The sequence below is a fragment of the Carassius gibelio genome, chromosome B20 (genome assembly GCF_023724105.1).
Source record: "Carassius gibelio isolate Cgi1373 ecotype wild population from Czech Republic chromosome B20, carGib1.2-hapl.c, whole genome shotgun sequence".
Taxonomy (NCBI): Eukaryota; Metazoa; Chordata; class Actinopteri; order Cypriniformes; family Cyprinidae; genus Carassius; species Carassius gibelio.
The window spans coordinates 7,024,470-7,050,459 of NC_068415.1; the positions used below are offsets into that span (position 1 = coordinate 7,024,470).

Here is a 25,990-nt window from a genome sequence, read left to right on the forward strand (position 1 = left end):
GGCAGGGACCCAGCACTCTGGAGAGTCATCAGGGTTCGTCTTAATTCAAACTAGACAAATACTAGATTGATCTACACTGATGTGCCTCAGATTATTAGAACTGAGTTTGAGCATAATGGAACTTTTGCAAGGACACTTAAGAATATATGTATATTAATGTACTAATTTCACATTTGTTCAAGTATCCCTGCAGCTACCAGGTTTTCTGATGGTGCTTACCAGCATATTTTACATTTTTACATTTATACTGTTTAAAATATAAGATACATATAAGATACATATAGTACACTGAGTTCATATTAACTATTGATAACTATGATGATTCTACAGTAGTTGTATTTATTTGAAACAAGAGAACGCGAGTCTGTGTGATAAATATCCAGTCACGTTTACCTTTTTTGGCAAGTTTTCATTTAGTTTCAATAGGAATCCACATGATTGTGAATCTTGTATGACGGCACAAAATATTTGGCAAGTTTAAGTTAATTGCGCAAATTTGTCATGCTGACCAACAGAATAATACTTAGCTTGACAGTCACTTTTGTGTGAGCAGTGATTCATAATTCTTTGCAAATGTTTCAAACAAAAATCTTCCAAATGTGACAATAGTGCCACTATTAGCTGAATGAACAGATCCGCAGATGTGCAGAATGAACGCCATGACTACCCAATCAGAATTCAGTATTCCTGAGAGCCGTGTTTTCAAAATATATAAAAGCTAAATATAAAAAATAATGTTAAAAGAACAGGATAGACTTACAAAAAAGGACATAACAATCTTGATACAAGCTCCACAACATATGTATTAACTACCTATATGCTCACGGCAATGGATTTCTAATGATTGAGAAAGATAAAGTTAATTCTCAAGGCAACAATGGTGGGAAACAAAAAAGATCCCATAAGAAATAATATCAAACAACTTCAAGCCAACACTATAGCACTGTCATTTCAGGCTGAATTATTGGTCTACGCTTGATTTATTGCTCTGTATATGTCTCTAAACTATACACAATTTTCAAGCAGTAGCAATAACTTATACACAAGAGGGTTCAAAAACATATTACAGAAGTCAGTTCTCTCCGAAAATATAGTTTTAAAACACATGGAATAGATGATGTACTTATTGAATATGTCGCACAAACTTGACCCACAAGAAGACTCCGGTACACGTCGAAACACAGGACCCAATCTTTTTCTATTTTCCTAAAAGTGTAATTCTAAACTCCAACAACAGCTTAACAGCCTCCTCTCAAACAATCTTTCTCTCAAGGTCATGAGTCTCTAGAAACAGGCACTATTGGTTTGTTTTCTTTTACAGGGCCATAAATGCAGTCCACTCATTAAAGCAGTGCTTCAGCTGCACAGGTGGTTAAACTCAATTGTACTGCGTTCCAGCCTATGGTTCCGAATGAGATAGAAGAGAGCTTCCACAAATTAACCTGACCCTGAATATGTCTGGTAATTGAGAAAACAAACCAAGATTGGTAAAAGCAATACACAATAAATAAATACAAATTTATATTACATTTTTGAGCATGTAGTTTATGTCTTCAGTGTAAGACATAAACATGTATAATCTACAATAACATTAAAATATATTTAAATATAGTTGTGTACATCATGTGTGTTTGTAATATTTAAAAAGTGTAAATATTTCACATTCTGTTTAAAGATGTTTAAATATTTAAAAATGTGTGAAAAATTGAAATAGTAGTAATAACAATAATTATCATTATTATTATAAAATAATAAGTTTAAATGTGACATTTATGATATACAGTTTAAATGATAAATGTAAAAAAGTCATAAAATAGAATGAAAAAATTAAATAACATGAAATGTTAAAAACATGTATTAAGAATATACATTTATTATTATTACTATTATTACTACTACTAATTATAATAATAATAATAATAAAAATATTATTTGTATTTTATTATTATTATTAATATTACTTATTTTATAATAGTTCAAATATATATATAATTTATAATATAGTTTTTTTTTCATAAATAAAATATTTGTCTTGGTGCCAGTGAAAACATGGCAATTAGAAATCTGGCCAAACAAGCAGCCAAGGAAAAACTTATTGATAGCCCTGCTTATAAATACTAGAACATAATAGTGGCTGACCCTGAGTATTGTATATTTGAGATGCATCCCTGTCAGACTCCGTCCTTCCTATTGTCATTTAAATAATGCACAATTTCTATGGTTGAGTCTGGAGTGATTTGATTTTCCATGCAGTCATGACAAATAATTTATCAAATGGCGCTTGGTCTGACTGATGTCCGGTCAGCGGCTATTATTCTGGATGTTTTTGATTGACAAGCCCTTGAGAGATGGGTGAGATGCAGCAGTGCCACAGGAGTTCAGACTGTTACTGCTGTGCCTCTTGTTAAGGGTCCCTCCGGCTCCCTCAGGCCTTGCCCTTTGGTCCCTCTGCAGTCTAGCAGCCTCCCTGTGGACTTGACTTCGATCAATGCACGAGGAAACCCATTAAGAGCCACAACACCAAGAGTGGACGGGGGCCAAATGCACCCTTAACAAAAGCGAGAGTGGCCAACATCAGTTGAGTTAAGGGGTTGTGAAAAATGAGGTGTGTGTGTGTGTGTGTGTGTGTGTGTGTGTGTGTGCTGGGAGGGGAAAGGGACTGGGGGGTCTTGCTCTCTTGTCTATAAGGAACCTCACAATAATGTGGCCCTGCAGAGCCTGCTTTGTCAATGGCTGCAAAGAAAAGGCTCTGAAAGGACTCGGTGCACTGGTGCAATTAGCCAACTATGGAGCCAAATATATATCTCAGATTCTATCAAGACAACTTGTATCCCATTCAGTTAGTTCTCCCCACAAACAAGCTTTTGTGCTGCCTTGAGGTAGAGGCTCTGTGAACAGGTGGCTTATCACATTTGTCTGAGGTCTTAACTTGACCTCTTCAAAAAAGTAGATAAAGTAAAATTTAATTGGTTTGCTGCCAAATAAACTACCGTTCAAAGGTTTGGGGTTGTGGGATTTTTAAAATTCTCATCAAGGCTGCATTTATTTGATAAAAATACAATAAAAACAGAATAATTGTGAAACATTATTGCATTTAAAATGAAAAGTAAAAAAAAATATATATATATTTATTGCTGTGATTGCAAATCTTAATTTTCAGCATCATTACGCCAGTCTTCCGTATCCTTCAGAAATCATTCTAAAATGGCACTTTGGTGCTCAAAAACTTTTTTTTTTTTATTATCAAAGTATCATTTTCAGGATTATTTGAGGAATAGAAAGTTCAAAAGAACAGCATTTTTGACAGAATCTTTTGTGAAAATGTAAGTCTTTACAGTCTACAGTCTGAATACTAGTATTTTTTTTCAAAAGGATCTCACAAAACCCAGACTTTTGAATGGAAACGGTTCATATAAAAAGAAAGGTGCATGAGGTTAAATTTGTTTTGTAATTTACCTGTTCTTCTCCAAATCACAACCACAAAATAAAAAAATTTAATTGACTGCTCTGAATCGCTAATGCTTTCCATACCTGTATACTAAACAATATATATCATAAACGCCACAAGTACTTAATGTTTACAGTGTCACTGGATAAAGCACCAACTGAGCGCTGATCCATGGGAATGCTAACAGCTAACACCAAGATTTCTCCAGTCATTATATAAACCTCTTTGGTTTGTATATTTATTAGCAAGTAGCAAAGCTACAAAGAAAACCACATACATTTCAAGTCTGTACTATATATGTTAGGGCCATATTTGCGTACAAATATCTCACAAAAAGTAGATTCACAATACAGTCCTATGTATATATGCCTCAGAAACATGATTAATGTTATGCAGCCAAGCTAGATGGCTAATGTTAGCTGATAGGCTGTTGATTATTTGGTTGGGTTACCAAATTCCTCATAAATACACATTACTATATCAGTCCCTTCAGGTTTGTTAATGTTTTAATATGTTTGTAGAACCACATGTCTGTTTAGCAAGTGGCAAAATGACAAAGAAAGTAAATGTTCCATAACATGTCTGTTGCCACAGTTTCACTGCTAACATTAAATACATTCCAACAACAGATAAGGAGAAAGTTGGTTTACTTTGAGCCCATGCTGCTCAAGTGCTAATAGATGGGTGCTAGTCTCTGCCCAGCAATCAGGAGCTCAATAAGTAATAACCATTCACCTTGGCTAGTTCCACACCATTACACCAGCACTGCTGATGACTCAGGAGACACTGCAGACGAGGCAATCACTGACAGACTGCGGGAGGGGGAAGGAGGGAGGGATGGAAAAGGGGTTGAAAGGAAAGGAGGATGAGGAGGAAAAAAGGAGAGTAGGCACAGCACGAGAAAGAAGAATGATGACCTGAAAAAGAATACAAAAATGAAGGAAACCGAGAATGTTAGACTAATGGAGTACTGACAAAAGAATGATGAGATGCTATTATGACATTTCTGGATGAAGCTTTTCAAAGAGGGAAACTGCTGCATCTTCTCACAGCTGCAGTGTAATTGCAATGCTAGTCAACTTGAAAAGGCCTTATATTATGGCTTCTCCATCCTGCATATTCATTCGGATGCATTCCTACACCTATGTTCATCCATCTCCTCCTCTGTCACTGTATCCACCAGTAGGGTAAACATACAAAGCATTTTAAAGCAGATCAGTCCACATGGCAACCATCTTGGTCTCCCTTGGGCATCTTTTTCCAGTTATTTGAGCACACAGTCTGCTTGAATGCAAAAGGACGCAAATCTGAAAAAATGCTAACAATAATACATTTTGCTTCTCAAAATCAGACCATGTCTTTTCAGAATGGTTTATCTAATACTCTCCGATGACTGTATGCAACACAGATGGGACACTATGTGAAGTCCCTTTGCATATACTTAAATACCTGATAAAATGGTTTTGCTAGAACAGGAGTAGGCACGTTCGGTCCCGGAGAGCCGTAGTCCTGCAGAGTTGTGTCCCTTCATGCAGTCCCATTTGTTTTTTATTCTGGAAGTAAACTAATCTTTTGACTAAACTGTTCAGCAACATTCTCTTCAAACTTTTGTTTTACCATGATGACAGCTGACCTGAAAGAGAAACTGGTATTTACAAAACAATTTACAAGTGCCTCCTTAGGGCAATAGTGAGAATATAAAGTGCAAGTGCATTTCGGAGCACAGCGATGTGTGAAGTCATGCTTGAATAGATGCATTTGCTTGTATAGATGGTGAATTATGTTAGGTCAAGCTCTCTGAACTACATTTAACTTGCATTTTCATCTGTGACCATACATTAGCCTTTATGGAAGTACCAAAACTTGGATTCTAACATTACGCATGGCTCTTATGCATAGCCCGGTCATATAGGGGATAGAGAATACATCACCGGTCAACCAGACACTTGCGTCATTGACCATCAACACAGACCACAAGTGCTACTGATAGCCTCCATCTATATCGCAATGAATTTTCAGAGCACGATGTCCTTATATACCACAAAAAACAAGGCCTGTTCGATGGCTCTCTGCGATCAGGCATGCACTTTGATCCACGCCTGTGTCGTCTAGTGTTAGCGACACAGCGTCTGTTTTTAGTAAGAGCTGATGAGAGGAGCGGCTACACTCTCAGCTATTACAGCCCATTGTTTTAGCTGATTATACCAGCTACGTGTCTGCAACACTGCCAACACATCATAATCAGACAAAAGAGGCGAAACAAAACCGGCGAACCTACTCATGGGAAGAAATCAGTGACAACTCGCACTGTACTCTAACACCATCTGGCCCTGATCTGCTGTCATGCAGAAAAGGATGGAATGGATAGAATTCCTCCAGTGCTAGTTTGCATCACCGTGATGCACAGAGAAGGTTCGGCCTATATGGACCTTAAGAGCACTTTGTCTGGAGGTGAGTCTAGTCTCTTTGTGCAAGGAGGAAATAGTAGGCAGTCATATTGCTGACATGAGACTCTGGCCAAGCTCTTATCCTTTACAGGCCTTGTGTTGGAAAGGCCATGTCATCCAGGATGCTTTTAATGTGCTGCCATTAAGCTGGTCAATAGGTTCCCAGATGTCCACCTCTTCAAGAATGAGATCTGGTGCTCTTTTGAAAAGTCCAGCAGTTGATTGCAGTCAAATGTATAGCGGGAATGGTGACGGACTGAAATATTGAGATTGCATGAACTCAACACTGAGGCAATGTTCTTGTAAGCATAATCCGATGAGAAAAACATGGGCGGACTTGTGGAACATCTTCGTATGCAGCTCTGTCTGAGAAAACAGCATTCAAAAGGGAGAAAAATCGATCCATAACACTTTCAGAACACTTTAGCTTCTTATGTTACGCTGAGAATTGCATCCATTTAATAAGTAGGGGCATCTGACGCCTGATACAGACACACGGACTCACACGGTTTACCATACAAACATGTAGTGGAATTGCAATGGTACCCTATAAATCATGCCATATGTCAGAATTATGTGTTAATTACTGTAAATATTATATTATATTATATGATGCATGTACGTGATAACTAATAAAATAATAGGCATTGGTAGATGCTATTAAGGGGCTCCAGAAGGGCTGCACGATTAATCAAAATAAAACTGAAATCACAGTGTGGCTTAAACAGCTCACGGCTTTAAATCATTATGTGCTGCATTTGTCAGAGTGAAGTGTGTTCTTTTACACACGAGCAGCTCATGATCCAATGTTTTCAGTGTCTCAGAACGTAATGACAAACACAGCTTTAAACCTGTGGTTTTCCAATAAAAGCCTGATGGTTTAATAAATATTATTATTGTATTTTTTGTTGTACTGTAATATACTAGGCCTATTACTACTAATAATAATAATATTTTTTTAAATACAACATAATATTTTTATGTAGAATTAATAATAATTATTATAATAATTATATTTTTTTATTTTTTTATTATAACAAGATATTTGGCCAAATTTTACATCCATAGAAACAAGCAGCAAACTTGGAGCTTAAAAAAAAATTGCTCACATTAAAAAAAAAAAAAAAAAAAAAACGTTTTAACGGAAAACAATTTCCCCAGCCTTCCTGTCCTTAAATATCTGTGTTTGTGATCTTCATGTTAGATAAAAAATAAAAAAAACACTGAAGGCAGTAAGCTATCTAAGGCACAATTTCAGATTTTCACAATTCTTCCTGTTACACATAATTTTGGAGATATATTAGGATATATTAAGTATGATCTTTCCTTTTCCTTAAGCTTTTGTGCACAAGCTTCAGCCTCCTCTCTCCCACTAAAAATAAACTGAAGGTAAATGGCCTTGTATCATCACTGTTCCTACATTAAAAAGCATCCATAAACGAACCATATGAAACTAACTAACAATAAACAAAGTTATGCATTCAGAGAAAAAGAGAGAAAGCAAGAGAAAACAGAAATGTGCCTAAATGCGTGCGTTTATTTATTTACTCCTAGATTAATACAAAAAGCATTTTTCATGGCATTGTGCAGGAATGCTTTTGCACGAGTGTGTTTGTCGGCCACGTGCGGGAATGCTCGCTATTCAGGACCCTCTCTTGTGACACTGTAAAAGCTTTGGACTGCCTCAAAGAGAGAAAAGCCTTATTCACTAGCAGAGAAAAGGACAAAGCATTTCAGCATGTCCCACAGGGACGGGCCGAAGCGGCAGTTTGTTAATAACACAGCTTAGTAGTGCAATAAAACCCACTCAGCTAAAGAATCATTAGAAAATAGCCCAAGTCCCTTTAATTGTAAATCACCTTTAAGAAGTGCCGAGAGAGTCATCGCTCAGCACGTCCAATGAATAAAGGAAAAATCCATTAGCTGGCAACTATTTTATAGGATATAGAAAATTCCTCAACAAAAGCCTGAGCAGAGGATGAGGCGGTCAGGCCGAGCGAGTGAGCGGATGATGAGGGCGTGAGAGCTGTGTGCGGGGAGGGGTATTCCCAGCAGGCAGCCTGGCATGTGCCAACCACTCATGTGTCAGCCCTGCATGCATCCTTCTCCCGGTCAGGGGGCCTGATTTGGGACAGGACCTCCAGGGACAGCCCGGCTTGTGTGGAATGGCCACAGAAAGCTTATTAGAAGTAAACAGACTGTTCTCTAACATGCCAGCCTAGGGATGTAAACAAACACATATAAATACACTCACTAGGGCTGATGTGGACTAAATGCAGATTATTTAATGACCACACAAAGAGAGGGATTGTATTTGGTGGCTTTGATCTAAATATTCAGCTTTTAATCATGTACAGCTATTTATATATCTCCTGTGTTATGAAAAATCAGTCAGCATCTACATTGATTTAAAAGTCTCCCTGTTAGAATTACATGGATTTTGTGTTGTCTAATGAATTCGGCTGTAAGAATTTTGTCTTTCTAAAACATGCATCTTATAAGGGCCACGTTTGTTCAGTAGTCAGACTATACTGGTTGTGTTCTATGTTTCTGAGTCACAAAAAAGAACTGATTCTTAAGATTTTAAATTATTTTTTAAGAATCTGTTCGGCAGTTGGACAACGCTGGTTGCACTGCATGTTTTTGACTCATTAAAAAGAACTTTATGAGTCCCAAAATGAAAATTCTGTCATCATGTCATTCCAAACCTGTGAGACTGCTGTTCATCTTCGGAACACAAATAGTGGTCGACCGAAATTGTTTTTTTGCCAATATCTTGGAAAGCAGGGTGGCCGATATAATTTAATTTAATATTTAAGAAATTTGAAATCAGAATGTTTTCAAACAGAGAAATCAGAGAATGTGAGCACTGTGTGTTCAGGATGTGCAAATTCTCAGTGCTGTCAAAATAAAAGTCCTGGCACAAATGCATCAGCTTATGCCAATATTTGAAAAATACCAAATATCAGCTGATATATCAGCCTTGGGGATATATCGGTGGACCACTAAACACAAATTAAAATATTTTTTTATTAATTCTGAGAGCTTTCTGACCCTCCCATAGACAGCAATGTAATTTCCACGATCAAGGTCCAGAAACCTTTGTCTCAACAATTTGACTCCTCCGCGTCACCCTGGTGCCATTCTCAAGCATAACCAATGAACGGAAACAGCAAATGTTGTTCTGTGTCAGCTGCTCCACACGGATATGACAAATAGTTGAATAAAGTCATGGTTTTTATTTTCGTTGAACACAAATAGTAATCTTGTAGCTTAGTAAATTTACAGTTGAACCCCGATGTCACATGGATTATTTTACCAATATCCTTGCTACATTTCTGGACCTTGATCATGGTAATTGCATTGCTGTCTATGGGAGAGTCACAGAGCTCTCAGAATTCATCAAAAATATCTTAATTTGTGAAGATGAACGGAGGTCTTAAGGGTTTACATGAGGATGAGTAAATAATGACAGAATTTTCATTTTTGGGTGAACTAGCCCTCTAAAACAACAAATTAGATGAAATCCTCAGAAGTCAACAAAAATCTAAATCCGAAGCCACAAATACATAATGTAATCTAAATACATGTGGTGAAGAAAGCGGCCACTTTTATTTGATCTGTTTGGAGTAAATGTAAGCGCAGCAAACAAATGCACATTTGAAGTCAAGAGGAAGATTGTTTCAGTTGGAGGCTTTACTGTAAGTTAAAGATGAAAGAATCAGATTGGATTTTTTTTCTTGTTTTCTCTCATCCTCCTACTTGCCATTGTGTGGCGCAGCTGAAACCTTGAATAAAAGATGTGTGCATGTAGCAGTCAGCTGCTTTCCTCTGCCAAAATAATGGGTAGCACAGCGCTGGCTGTTTTACTGCAATTAAGGGAGCTAAAAAGATAATTGTCTTAAAAGCATAAGTCAGTTGCATAAGGTGATACTGCTCATTCGTTGTGGTGCGCTGAAGACGCCACATTCCATTATCTCTTTGATATATGACTCTCTTGTCTGCAAAAAGGATGCCCAGCAAACTGAGCTGTCGGAGAGATGTAGTAAATATCCTAAAGCCTGTGGTATAATATTACATTTACTCTACTACCAAATAAATACTCATAAGCAATATCATACCTGCTGATCCAAATACCCTTTTCTGTACTTTTTCCTTTGTTTTGTGTATAAAGTGCTATTCCAAATAGGCAATTGTGCAATTTTAAGGGTGGAAATGGGCCATGTCAAATCTTACCACGGGCACAACACTAAAATCCCAATTTAACCCCTTACTTTACCTATCAAAAAAAAGCAAACAATCTAAAAAAGAGCTGAAAATGATTTTGCCGTATACATCACCATTACATCAGCCCACAAAAACTCACACAATAAATGATGCCTATGCACAAACACATTCCAGCTGCAGTTAAATACAAAAATAATACACTACCGGTCAAATATTTGGAATAATTCAGATTATTTATTTATTTGTAGGTAGTCTCATATGCTCACCTTCAGTGCTATTCTTATTTGGTGCTCTTTTATTAAAAATTATTATTAATGTTGAATATATTTTTGTGGAAAACATGATACATTTTTTCCAGGATTCTTTAATAAATAGAAAGTTGAAATTTGTAACAAAAATATTTTATAACATTACAATTGTCTTTACTGTTACTATCAATAATGCATCCTTGCTATACAGTATCTTATTTACACAAACAAAACAAAAAATATTAAGCACCAAAAACGATTTTAAACATTGATAATAATAAGAAATGTTTATTGGTCAACAAATAAGTATATTAGATTGACTGCTGAAAAATCATGTGACAGTGAAGACTGGAGTATCACTGAAATAAAATACATTTTAAAATATATTAAAATTGAAAACCGTTCTTTTAAATTGTTTATATATGTATTTTTGATCAAATAAATGCAGACTTGTTAAGCATAAGAGAAAAAAAAAACATTTGAATAGCTTAATTATTACAAAGCTTTGACCGGTAGTATATAAATTACTATGAATGATAATTTTTAAATAATAATATATGTATTATATAACCCATTATTAGCCAGTACTACAAGAACAAAAGAGACCTACCTAAAGAAAATAAAGAACTTAAGCATGCATTTCTATTCTTGCACTGCCCACCATTTCCCAACAAAAGTGTCATGAAAATGTGTTTTCTTGAAGTGGAAAGAACATGCACTGGTGTAAGAACATGCACGTAATGTTCCCAAAGGTGCTTGCATTCTCCACCCCCTCCCTCAGCCAGCTAAGCACTTTCTCACACAGTAATATCCTGCAAGAAGGTCCAGCTGTGCTTTCATCTGCTGATTTCATTACGCAGAGTAGGTAGATATCAAGGATTGCATTATGCTTTCCTGTAATTTAATTCCCAGTGTTCCCAGCAGACACGTTCTTTGCATTTGCAAAGACACTTCAGCCTCCCCCTCCTACGTAACTTACCTACACGCCAGCACATTTAACGCAATTTCCATCTAGGGGGGGCTCAAGTCTGATTGGAAAGCTATTTATAGCGCTCGTGAACAATGATGCAGTTTGACATCGATGCTTCAGGTGGGCAACTTTCACAGGGTTTGATTGCCAGCATGGGAACACCATCCTGCCTTTAAACTCCTCGGCCACAGGGCTGCAATGCCATTGGTGATCTGCGGGGCCTTTGAAATAGCCGATATTCAAAAGAAGGGGAACATCTAAAGACAAGGCCCATGAAAAATTAATTCAAAGGTGCCACGTCATTTCCATGCAGCCGCACTGTAGAAGCCCACTCTTGTGACTAGAACATTTTTGGCAGGTCAGCCAGGCGGAACAGAGCAGTGCAGGCACGTGGTCCACTAAGGACGTGGAGAGAGTGCAGGACATGCTGATTCCTCTTCCTATCAGACTGTCCAGAGGTGGCCTGTCACTTTCAGAAGATGTCCAGGAGTGAACGGAGATCAGCACATGAGCAAGAGCAGACAAAAAAAATCACTATTACCCTCATTTAAATGGTTAGCTCACCCATAAATGGAAATTATGTCATCATTTACTAAGCCGTATGTCATTCCAGTATAGGTTATATGACTTTCTTTCTTCCCTGGAACACAAAAAGAGATTTAGGAAGTATATTCCTGTTGTTCTTCCACCCTTACAAATGAAAGCTCCAGAAATGACAAGTAAGAATAATGAAAGTGTATTCCAAGTCTTCAGAAACCATTTAGCTTTGTGAAACAGGCCAAGGAAATGCATATCTATTTTATTAATGCATGGTATAGATATTTTTGGGAACAGTTCGTCTGTGCATTATTAACCTCATGTTTAATCAGTATGTCATAATTCAATCTTCAATTTATCTGGTATGCCATAATGTTTTATTGCAAAACATCTCTAAATCCAATCAATAAACCAACATAAAACAAGAAGAAAAAAAAACTACATACATTTCATTATCGATAACAGATTTAGAGTTATACTTTATAGTCCTTTTGCAAGGAAACTTATTTTTGATTCGCTTCAGGGATACACAACAGATTGCATTATACAACGCTAACCACTGACACCGTCGTTAAAAACAAAGCCATTCTGAATACATAATTCCAACAACTACATATTACTATTTAAAATGGTAATAGATAATAAAACAAATTATTTTTTGTAAAGGTTTTTAGATAGTGTAATTGATGAATTGTGGCTAAAACATGGCTTGAATCAAGGTCAAGGTCAAGTTTATTTATACAGCACTTTAAAACAGCATAAATGCTGACCAAAGTGCTGCACAACATACAAAACAAAACATCCAACGATACAATTTAAACACTAATGATAAAAGAAAAGATACCAAAAAAGTAATAAAATGAAGACAGGAAACATCATGCAATTTAAAACAATATTTAAGACAAAAAAAAAGACTAATAATTAATATCAAACGACGGGGGGGGGGGGGGGGGGGAGTATGTTTTAAGAGAAGATTTAATTGTAGAAAGAGTAGGGGAAAGTCTAATAGATAAAAGGTAGGGAATTCCAGAGCTTAGGACTAAGAACTGAGAATGCTCTGTCACCTTTGGATTTAAGTCGAGATTTTGGAACATTTAATATCATCTGGGTGGTTGATCTGAGCATTCTGACTGGAGAATATATGAAGGGGCAAGACCACGAAGTGATTTAAATACAAATACTAAAACCTTAAAATCAACCCTGAATTGAACAGGCAGGCAATGAAGTTATGACAACACAGGTGTAATCTTCTCTCTTTTATCTCCCTGTTAAAAGACGAGCAGCAGCATTCTGTACCAGTTGTAATCGCGAGAGCAAGGACTAATTTATTCCAGCATATAGAGCATTACAGTAGTCCAGCCTGGTTGAAATAAACGCACGAATAATTTTTTTACATTGGATAGAACATATGAAACTCCCTTAAATAATCAGTCACTATTCTTTGTGTATTCTTAAATACAAACGTATTAAACTGTTTTAATCTGCTACACAATCATGTACATCACAATACAAAGAAAATAAGATTTGACACAACTTCAGTTTCGTTGTGACTTTAAATCCTTGGTATTGATGGAAAATCTTCATGTGCCAAATTCATCTATGCTAACACAAACTTTACGAGCTACAGGCAGCAATCTGTTCATCACACATAACTATCATTTAGCTTCAGAAGACTTCAATATAATATATTACCCGAGTCATATGGACGACTTTTAGGGTGTTTTTGTCATTTTTGGAACATGACAGCACTTTAATAGTCTCCTTTGCATTCCACAGAGGAAAGAAACAATTAAGGAAAAACATGAGACTTGAGACAGGATTTGTGCATGAACTCTCTCTTTAACATCCAAAGTATGAAGTAGCTATTGAGACTGAGGTGGCCATAATGCAACCAATGACCTCTATACAATGCAGTTTATCATCATCAGCCATTATAATTTCTGCTTAAACTAACAGAGCAGAAAAACTCTTACCTTGAGATCCCATCTCAAGACAGACTGTATATGTTTACATGTGGGTTTGTGATACTGGGATGTGACAGCCAGCATAAACATTTTTAAAAGGTAAATTTGAAAACACTGAAAGAGGTTGAAAGAGAGAGAGAGAGAGAGAGAGAGCGAGAGATCCGCACTGGATCAAAAGTAATTATTCACAACAGGAGGCTGCAGAGTTAATTCAACCAATCAGAAGGAGGGTGGGGGGGAGGTTAGAGAGAATGAGAATGACTGAGATTGTAGAGAATGTAAGAGGCAAAATCAGAAAGAGAAGCCGCATCAAAGCTATATTTACATGGATAATGTGTTCCTCATACTTCATGTTCAGCTGTGGAATGAAAGTGTTCATTCCAGTTCATTTGATATTGTCACCATTGGCAACAGCATGTAGTCAACTACAAACACAAGGACTGCCAAGAGACTATCATTTTGTAAAATGCCCAATGCTTAAATCACTTCCTTTGTCATGGTGATTAAACAAGGCTGTTTGGAATGGAACACTAGTGTATTGCTTGTGGCATACTGCACAGTATATACTGTATACCGCCCACTATTTTGTAAAAATGAATGAGAAACGGTATATTGTGCCATGACAAACACTGCAAATAGTAGTATGCTTCAATTACATGTCATATGACTCCACTATATATTAGAAGTTTAAAGGGTTAGTTCACCGAAAAATGAAAATGATGTCATTAATAACTCACCCTCATGTCGTTCCAAACCCGTAAGACCTCCGTTCATCTTCGGAACACAGTTTAAGATATTTTAGATTTAGTCCAAGAGCTTTCTGTACCTCCATTGAAACTGTGTGTACGGTATACTGTCCATGTCCAGAAAGGTGAGAAAAACATCTTCAAAGTAGTCCATGTGACATCATAGGGTCAGTTCGAATTTTTTGGAGCATCGAAAAACACATTTTGGTACAAAAATAGCAAAAGCTTCTACTTTATTAATCATTGTCTTCTCTTCTGTGTCTGTTGTGAGAGAGTTCAAAACACAACAGTGTAGTGATATCTGGTTTCGCGAATGAATCATTCGATGTAACCGGATCTTCTTGAACCAGTTTACCAAAAAAGGTTAAAGTCTCCAATAAGCATTAATCCGCAAATGACTTAAGCTGTTTACTTTTTTAATGTGGCGGATACTCCTCCTGAGTTAAAACAAACCAATATCCCAGAGTAATTCATGTACTCAAACAGTACACTGACTGAATTGCTGTGAAGAGAGAACTGAAGATGAACACCGAGCCCAGCCAGATGTTTGTCATGGCACAATGTATCTCTTCATTTTTCAGTGAACTAACCCTTTAATAGAGTGCTGAAGTGATAGATGTAGGCAGGTCATTCCAATGCAGCTGTGCACACTTTACATACTGCAAAAATGGTTTTAGTAGTATAATTATACGCCATTTTGAACAGGCTATGTTATATTTCATCAACAATTAATGATGCAATGCATTATACATACTTTAAATGCCATAAAAAAGGTGTTCACAGTTTAGTACTATGCCATTTTGAACACATTCAGAGCTTTACGAATCAGCTCAAAAATGTGCAATCGTTGATATTGAATCTTCAAGACTGTATGCCATTGTTACGCATTAAAGGTACATACTGTGTACATTCTACATACTTTTACATACTGCAAAAAATATTAGTAGTGTACTGTAGTGCTATGAAATAACTGTGAACACATCCAGATCCTTTCGAATCAGCTTATTACTGTCTGACAATTCATTTTAAATCTTCAGGACACTTTCTTTTTTTACACATCTCATCAACACTAATTAATGGTGCATACTGTGCGCAGTGTACATACCTTTGCACACGGCAAAAACAGTATGGTAGCCATTTCAAACACTTCCAGAGACTCATTATCAATCAGCTGCAAAATGAATCTTTAACCATTTAGCGACATATCTCAACAACACAAATTAATGTTGCATAGTGTGCCCAGTTGCATTGAATGCTACAAAAATAGTATTAGTAGTGTAGTATTAAGCAATTTTGAAAGCTTCCAGAGCCTTATGAATCTGCACAAGAATGTATGGCTATATCTCATTAACCCTAATTAATATTGCATACTGTACATATACCTTATTATCTTAGTATAGTAGTACAGTACATCATTTCAAACACATCCAGAGCTGATTCAATTTGAATCTTTATGCTATTTTTGTACATCTTCTCACCACTAATTAAGGAAAAAGCACTTAAATCATTGTGGGTCAGTATGTTTCCGATATTATTACCCATTTTGCTTCGACCAGAGAACATTTCATACTAAAAGTCTTCATAAAATAGCAGCCTAGACGCTACTGTGTTCAGTGGACTCTTGTACTGCAACACAGGGCATGTGCGACAGACGGGGTTTTACCCTTCTGCTCCTATTCTATCATTATAAAGGAAGACAGGATCACTAATGAGCCGGTAACGAGTAGACGTGTGGCCACAGAGGTGAAGGAGTGAGATAGAACTCTTTGTGAGTGAAAAGGCTTCCTTCTCCCTTCATCTTGCGATTATGTGTCAACATCAAACATGGCGACTAGCGCTCCACACCTGCCCGTCAGTGCAGTCCTTTGGAGCTAAGATTAAAGGGGGTTTTGCTCACCAGAGGTAAAAACAGCTAAATGAAACGCACTGTAGGACCCAGAGCACATCATATCTTTAATTCCTTCAGTTCTTTGTTCAGACAAACAGGTGGACTGTTGCGTCCTCTGAGCAAAGCGAGCGAGTCTTTTAATAACCTGCATTTGGAATCCAAACACATTTTCAGAAAGAATGATTTTGATCTCTTGAAACAACCCTTCAAGCTGTGAGATTTGGAATTTCTCATACGTACAGCCACGATGCCAAATCCACCAACTAAATGTGGTGAAATTCATTTGCAGTCTTCTTCCAACTTCCTCCATGATAAATCACAGCTTTAACACTGAAAATTATATTATTGGGACTATAGAATACAAATAACAGTGCTGGAATAATCCCAATCAGTTAGCGAGACAAAAATTTCAGTTACACTTTATTTTAAGGTGTCAGTGTTACAGTGTAATATACCTTTATGTATTGAGTAATATCAATGAACTACACGTACTATATGCTAAGGGTTAGAATTAGGGTTTGGCTTAGGGGTTATCTGCACGTGATTATGCATAATTAATTGTTATTATAATATTAAGCACCACTAAAAATTGGAATCTCAAATACTTTTTCTAAATGCATGTTATTGATCTTATTGAATTAATCCTCCATGCGTAAGTTTCATTTTTTCTAAATAACATTTTAAGCTCTTCATTTTCTTACAATCGCCTGCAAGCTCACATCTGCAGATGGTATCACTCTTGAATCAAAGATCTTTCACTAATTCTATTACATCGCGATTTTAAAGAATAACATGCTAAGCTTTGTCAAAGGATCTGTGGCAGGCTGTCAATTAGAACAGACATAAACCATGTTACTCGACAATGTATTCTGATGGTTTTAGATGCAGAAATGTGCAAAATCATAATTATATTCTAGCATGAGTATCAAGCAGCTGAACTTGTATCTCAATGTTAACAATACATGTTTTGCGTTATTGCATGTTGTTTAAGGACAACAGCTAAAAAAAATTAATTTGTGGACAACAGTAATTCTCAGCAATGTTCTTAAAGAGATTTCTCCCAAAAATAAAAATCATGTTGTTCCCAACCTAAATGAGTTTCTTCTACAGAAGATATTTTGATGAGCACTGAGAACCAGACACCATTGGAGATCACGGTCTTCCATTATATGGACGAAAAACACTTATACAGTTCTCAAAATATCTTCTTTTGGGGTCCATAGAATACAGAAAGTCATACAGGTTTGTACTGTAATGAAATGAAGGCAAGTCAATGATGACCTGGATGGACTGGCCCTTGTGTTTATAGAGTATATAACTTTCTCCTGATGACTTTCCTATAGAATTCCATTGTGAATGAAATTGTGCACAGTTTTTGCAAAAAATGTAAATAATTTTCTACTAATAGTGCTTCCCTTTTGAACCCAGATTGTTACTTTCTCATGCTGATGAAGTGCGAGCTCATTCAAGACCTTGGAATGATTCATATTCCTTATTTAAGTCCAAATCTGTCATGAATATTACACAATCATTAAGCCAGTACATAAGCCGACCACTATCTTTTGTAATTCAGTGAAAAGACAGACAGGCCAGATGACTGCTGAAAGCAATACAAGTCCTGTGTGTTGACAGAGGTGTTCTTGAGCAGGGTAAAGAGCACTGTGGGAGACAGAGGGAGTGTGTAACAGGCTTTTTAAATGATTTACTTAATCACATCATGCCTGCAGGTCTTCCTTTTCTCTACACATTAGGGTTAGAAGGTCAGATTACATTTACATTTATGCATTTGGCAGACACTTTTATCTAAAATGTACATTTATCAGTATGTGGTTTCGCTGGGAGTCAAAACCATGATCTTAACCTTGAGTTAAACTAAAGAACATCACATCTGTTACAGTAGATCAGAAAAGAGAAAGACAAATTTAAATAATACTTTGAGAGATGTAAAGGAGGCTAGATTCTCAAGCTATTAGAGGAGTTAAAGTGGGTCAACGTGCACAACGATTCACCAAAAACTCCACATTGCTTCACTGCACCCATTAAAAGGTTTCAAGAAACAGTATTGCTGAGAAAAGCCATGCAAACATATCAGGTTTTCTATTATCTGCAAAGGAAGTTATGAATAATTTACAGCCACTGTTACACATGCATGGTCAGACTGTTATACTTGTTCCCTTAGCTAGGAAAAAATCTCAAGACCTCATAGAAAAACTAAATAAATAAAAGAACCGTAAAAGGAATTTAGTTCTAACTATTGATAAAAAGCTGATGCAAGTATGCAAGTTTGAATACTACTGTGCAACACTGTAAAAATTCTTATGGTTAACAATGCTGCATTTTTTAAGAAAAAATATAAGAATACAGTAAAACCACTAATATTGTGACATTTTTTTCTATTTCAATGTTTTCTAAATTAAGATTCATTTTCAGCAGCCATTACTCTAATCTTCAAGGTAACATGATCCTTCAGATATGCTGAATATCCAGATTTGGTGCTGAAAAGTATAAAATCTTACTGATTACAAACATCCTAATGGTAGTTTACATAAATGTAAAATTTTTCAGTATGAAAGAATTGAAAGTTATTTGGTCTAATCAAAGTTGTGGGTTCTAAATAAACCAGCTACAGTAGGTGTTGTAGTTTTCCAATCAATCTTTGTGAATTATTTCCATTTGCACTTTAATTGGTTTACCTGAGATACTTTGTGCTTTGCAGTAGTGATAGTATTTCACTCTAAATTACAAAAACGCCTAATATACACATAAGCTTTAAATGAACATATTCGAAAACTAGACAGTTAGGGTTGTTCATTTGGATCTATCCAGTTGGTATATGAATAAATGTTTGATAATTAATAATTATTTTTTAACGAATGGAAAGCAATGGAGCATTTCCAAATGGCATTTTGCAGTTGCCCAAGCAGCTGTTCTGAGTAGCTGGTGGCAAAAAGAAAAAAAAAAGTTTCTACTTCATAAAACAAATCAGAAATGGCATGCAGAACAGTGACCTTGAATTCATCTTCAAAGGTCAGAAATACTATTGATTAAAAATTCAATGTCCCACGTTTAAAATTCCACCAAAGAGAGTTAAGGCCTTTGCATGCTTTGAGTATTGGTGGAAAGCTGAAAGGCCTTTCAGAAAACCATTACATCAAAATATAATGCCAAACATCATAATGCACCTGCTCTATCAGCCATGGACACCTGTCTTGTGATGAAACACATCTGGAAAATTTACATTGGCACAGAATCAACAAATCTCTCTCTGCCTCTTCTCTGTTCTTGTCCTTTTCATGGCTGTTAACTGGAAGCCTGCTGATGCTGCCAGAATCCTAGACAACTTTCTCTCTAGAGGAAATCATACTCCATACATCAAACCAATAATAAATCATACAAACCAGTAACAACAAATCACCATTCTAACAGTGACTCATCAGCATCAAGGAAGCCAATTGAGAAAAACTCTAAACTTAATGACTAGCATGTGAGCTTTATTAATATGGGATAATACAGCATTATTTGGCACTTACAGAAGTTAAGAAAATCAACATCCAGGCCTTCTTTGTACTCCTGACGTTTGTTGACATCAAAATGGCTGACTAACAATTCATCTCCTTCTTGTAGAGCATCACATTCCCTAATAGTTAGAAGACTGAAGTCTCTTTATGCCCTGATTGATCTAAACATATTCAAATGCAAACAGCCTTGGAATATGATCTTGGTTTTCTGGAGACACTCCTCAAAGAAAGAAGACTGTTGCTGAAGACACCTAGCTTCTTCTTCCAAGAAAAAAAAACATTAATTTCCACTCAGGGACAAAGCATCTTCTGGCCCTTAGTTTTAGAAGTTCTGAAAGTAAAAACAAAACTTTGCAGTCCGGTCGTAGAGGTGCAAACTTTTCTTTGGCACTGGCCATTTGTAGTTCCAGGCATAGTAAAGCCATTCATGAGAACATAAACAAGTCAGATACATCTTCATTTGCGGTTAAGATAAAAACCCCTCAAGATGCATGGCCATCTCTTGCTGTAAACAACTTCAAAAGTCCAGTCCAAAAAAACGGGGACTGCACAATTCTTCCAGAATTGTCCAAAAACGGCTTATTGATTACAATGTGTGCCCCCCTTTGCCCTAGGTTTCCGCGAAATATAATCCAGTTTTCTTTTTAGATTTTGTTTTTTAGCACTGAAGCTGAGCTCCTGCACTCGGGGTATTTTTGATTTCCTTTGCGCAAAAGCTGAGCAAACAGACAAAGAGAGCTGCGACAGAACCCTGCCAAGTCTCGCCTGGGTTTCTTCTCTTCCATTCCTCTCCCTCTCCGTGCTCCCGCACTCCCGGCGTGGCAACTTTCCCGAGAAACCCTGGCGGAGCTCCAGCCTGAAGTCGCTTGACTGGGCCCCCCTCATCCCACCGAAAAAAGAGCCAATTTAGGCAAATTGATCAAAACGAATCTCAAATTATTTTCTCTTCTCTGCCATTCCCTGCCACCCTTATCCAGATCCGGCCCCCCCTCCTCCCTCGCCAGATCCACAGATGTGAGGACATTGGAATGTCTGTCATCCCAATCTCCCCAGTGTCCCCACACCTCCAACGTCCCTCCTTCAACCGTCTATCCGCTCCATGCATTGTTAGCCACCGGCACTCAAGAGTTACTCTGTGTTTCACCTACTCACTTTTAAATCTGTCTAAGCAGGGAAAAATCCTGCTGCTGTTTTTCCTTTCAGCGCTGTGATCATTCTCTGTGTGCCAAAACTGCTCCTCCTGTGCTGCTACTGCCATTTTTGGGGACATGGTAGCGATGCTGTGCCAAAGCGGGACGGCCCCAAGGATGCCCTCCCTAAACAAACTTTCTTACTTATATGGAAACAAAACCATGCACTTGCCACAAAAATGTTATATGATATTTAGCATGGCAAATCAACAACTGTTATAGAGAATATAAACATGTTGGACCATTTTGCTCTGACAATCTATATTTCCTAGTAAATATAACTTTAATATACAGCACATGAGCAATCAACTAGTCAAGTCAAGTATTTTTTTGTACTACCTAATTAACTAGCCAAACTACTATTAGAATTTCACAAATTCATTTTACTTTTCATCTTTGACTTTGCATATTATTATTATTAAAATATTTAATTTAAAATTAAATCTATTTTCTATTTTACATCTATTTTAATTAAAATCTCTAAAGTACAAAGCACATAAAGGTTTTTGTTGATGTTGTTGTTTTGGTAAATGCAGTAAAAGTCGTATGGGGTCCAAAGTTGTTTTGGTGATCAGCATTCTTGAAAATATCTTCTTTTGTCTTCCACAGTTGAAAGTAAGTCATACATGTTTGGAACGGCATGAGGGTGAGTAAATAATGACAAAATTGTAATTTTTTGGGTGAACTATACTTGTTAAATATGACATTTTTAGTAACATACAAGTAAGCCAAAATCAAAGAAATTGCATTACTACAGTTTTTCCAATTACTAAATTGATTTGTATGATGGTGAAGCTGAATTTTCAGCAGCCATTACTCCAGTCTTCAGTGTCACAAGATTCTTCAGAAATCATTCTAGTATGCCTAAATGGCTACAAAAATTCAGCTCTGCCGTCACAGGAATAAATTACATTTGTAAAAATATATTAAAATAGAAAAGTTATTTTAAATTGTAATAATTTTTAACATTATTACTTTTTTTACTTTCTTTGATCAAATAAATAAAACCTTAGCAAACAGAAAAGGGTTCTTTCAAAACACTGAAAAAAAAACTTAATTATTCAAGCAATTTCAACTTTTTTTTTTTTTTGCAAATCAATAAAAAGAAGTACAATCCCACTTGAATAGTCCACAGCAATTCCAGCACTTGAAAGAACCCCCTCAGCACGTGACCCAAGCACCCACAAATTTTTTTGTAAGAGCTGCTCGTGTTCAAAGAGACATCGCACTGCCCTAAGCTCTGATCTCATTCTTCCATCTGTTCTGTGGTCTGTAACCTTCAGCCGGGTTCATTACATCTTCAAAGCGAGACACGCGTGTGTCAGTGTTGCAGAGTGTTACCTGGCAACCTTCCAGCTCCACAGTGGAGTCCCGTTGCCAAGGGGAAGCCTTGAGAGGTGAGCACTGATAATCAGTTCACTGCAGTCTGAAGGGGTGGATCCCTGCATGGGCACGCTTCATGCCATTGCACTGAACGCCAATGTGAGTCGCATAAGTCCACAGCTGTAAGTTGTACAATGAATGCAAAAGCAATATCTCCAAAACTTGAAAGGAATTGTACTCTGGGACCTGCTGCTGGGAGGATGGGACAAGGTATATGACTATAGCCCAAGGCTGAAAAGGTAGAAAATTGCTAGTTCGACCTCTGAAAGAAACAAGCTTTTTGTTATCGCTTTTGTGCCCTTGAGCAAGACAAAAGGGATAGTTTTCTCAAAAAATTAAAATTCAGTCATTATTAAGCCTACCAATATGCTGCTATTTTTCAGAGGAACACTAAAAAAAAATTAAACTATACTGTTAAGTATTAAATTTAAATATTTTTATCTCATGATGACTTTCACACTTTTTGTCCATGTCACTTTGAATAAAAGCGTCTGCTAAATAACTACTTACTATTCTAACTAGATGTTTTATTTTTCCGTTTAAATGATGTCACTTAAAGCGTGTGATTTAGGATTCGTAGCAGGCCTCCTGTTCCCATCAGAGCTCTTCAGTCTACTTGAAACAGCATTTCCATTTTTATGTAAGAGCCTGAGTCAGCTGTTCTGTTTCACTGCAAGTGTGCCTTTTATTGCCCTTTAATACCCTGTACTTGCCCCTGAAGAGACGAATATTCAATATTTAATGCCAAGAGTGTTGGGGATATTACTCGGTAAAAAGAAAATTAATAATAAATAAATAAAAAAATAGACTTACTTTGAAAACATATTGCTTCACCTAAATGGTTAACGTGATGCAAATGAAAACGAGAAAAAGGCTGAATAAGATGTAATGATGATATAATGTGTCATACCAAAGCATATATTAATTGATTAGAGTAGCCAAATACGAGTACATAACGTCTACAAATACTCGCTATTTTTTTTTTATTTTTTTTTTTTTTTTTTTTTTTTTTACATCTTTATTAAATCTTTACGATACAAATACTCGCTATATGAATTTCTGGAAGGAACAAAATGACGATTATCCGTAAGTGAAACACTGCGCGTGCGCGTCGCTCAGATACAGGAAAAACAAAACAAAGCCCCCAGTTCCCTCGACCGCAGAGGACTCGTGTTTGCCTTCTTTTGCACAAGTACGCTTCCGTTGCAATTCAGCACCCTATAACACTATATCCATATCATCGTGACTTGAAACTTTAAGGCACTCCCTTTGTTTGACAGCGGATAGCCGCGTTAGCACGTGAAATGAGAAAGTCAGATAAAAACACAACGCCATACCTGAAACTTCCATGCTCTGCTCTCTTCCAGGTAGCGCTTCCTGTGGAGACGGCATTCGTACTTTGGATGACATATCTCCCATTCTGTTTTGGACAAAATAACGCCAAACCAAACGCGCGGAAGTCCGCGCGACCATGAGCACAAACACACCGCACGCGATGCACTTATGTAACGATTGCACAAGCGCGTGCTTGTCACGTAACTATTTGGTTATATATAATGTAAATAAGAAGCCTACGCGTACTCTAATCAAGTGTTTAAAGTCACCTTCACCCTTTGGTAAAACGAATCTGAAGTGCTGTATAGAGGACATTCCTTGGTGATTCAAAAAAAGTGTAGGAGCTTGGAATACTGTTGTAAAACTTCTCACTTGTGTTGTTGGCACTTGCTTATACATTACATACATACATACATACACACACACATATATATATATATATATATATATATATATATATATATATATATATTGATATGTGGTGTTACAATTAATGCCACTATTCTTAAGTTTATAAAATGCTATTTTAGATTAAATGTAGCTGTCACACCACAGGGCATGGCAACTTCAATGTGTTTTATGCACCATAGTATTGTATTTAACATTCAAAATGCTCATATTACGTAATGTGCTTGTGTCAGTTGTACATTTGTTTTTAATTATGTCTAACATTTTACTCAAATTTAAAGTCGGTTCGTTTTGTGTGTGCGCTATCTTGTCGCCGCATGTGCTAAGTGTAGGAAATTAGTTTAGGAAAATTATTTAATCCAATTACATTACATTACACTTGTGAATTTAGGATATAGATTGATGGAAAAGTGTTTATCATTTTCTAATAATACTAGGCTAACTGTAGCCTAGAAGATTGATAATAGTTTACAGGCCAAGGAATATTTGCAACAGACCACCAAGTAGCCACTTCTTTGTTTAATCGGATGATATTCCCGGGCCCTTGAAGGTCCTGGCTGTCTGCAGCACTCAGAGACAGTGTCTTTATGCACGTGTCGTCAGCATAAGGGTGGATTGAAAAGCTTTACCATCTGGAGTCCACCGCGTGTCCAATGTGTTTGTTCGAGACACGCGTGCGGCAGACGACAGTCCTCAAACTGCAACACAAGAGAGGATCAGGAGCCCTCTGCTGACCTCAAAGCAAGTACTAACCCAGACAATACAAAGCGGATTGATAATTCATAGATAGATATAGACAGACCTGCCAATGTTACGCCGTTCGAGCGCTTTACAGCGGTGCTTCAAACATACGCATTGCAAATTATTTTCAAGTTTTTGTGTATAACCTCAAACGTTTTCATAACATTTTAAGGTAGATGATGTCAATTAACTACAAAGGCAATTAGGATTGAGCGAGACGAACCTGGCAAGGCGAATGAAATGATACAACCCTTAAAAATCGCTTTAAAATTTGTACGTTGATGCAAAAGGCCTACCCAGGCCTGCGTAGACAGGCGGTTGTGGGTTTAAATCCCTAAGCAAGTAAGACCTATCAGTGATTTGGAGTCTGAGAAACGCTTTTGTGTAGCAATAAAATGAGAAAAGGATAAAGATAAATCAGTGTTCGACATTAAATCAATGCAGCATGAGGGATGAGATGTGCGCGCGTGGGGGATGGGACTCAACGCGCAGATGACAGGCCATATGGAGTCGGCCTTCTTTTTTGGACCCAATTTGATGAACTAAAACTTTCTAAGGGTTTACTGCAGTGTTAACAAAATATTTATTTCACGTGAAAACGTTTACGTCGAAGAATGATCAGTCAATGGAATCGTGGCGCACGATGACTATATTTCTTAAAAGTCCTCGCGGTTTATTTGCCAGTAGCCTACGCATTAGCTACATAAGAGCATTACATTTTTGGATAAGGTTAAAATATAAAAACGTCCAATTTGAAAAAGTTTTGTTGCTCTTTAGATTATAAACCAGCTGGAGAAGTCGAATTGCACGTTGACACATGTGCATCAAGAAATGCATAGAAAGAAAAAAGTGCTTTGTTTAGAAATCACGACGATGAAATAAAACAAACACGTGCATCATGAAAAGTGCAGAAACTATTTTCCGAACGGCTAATGTTTAT

General features: G+C 36.8%; 1 protein-coding gene across 7 annotated transcripts in view; it reads right to left on the reverse strand.

Moving 5' to 3' along the window:
* The window catches only part of msraa (methionine sulfoxide reductase Aa), a 66,155-nt gene extending 41,999 nt beyond the window's left edge, over positions 1-24,156 (reverse strand). For 2 of the 7 annotated variants that reach the window (XM_052586317.1, XM_052586318.1), the window contains exon 1: positions 23,904-24,156. In XM_052586317.1, coding sequence (XP_052442277.1) covers positions 23,904-24,039 — 136 coding nt within the window. In that variant the 5' untranslated portion in view covers positions 24,040-24,156. Of the gene's footprint in view, positions 1-20,005; positions 21,161-23,903 lie in introns of those variants that run through there. The other 5 variants (XM_052586320.1, XM_052586321.1, XM_052586316.1 and 2 more) reach the window with 4 other exon arrangements.
* Positions 24,157-25,990: the final 1,834 nt, after the last annotated feature.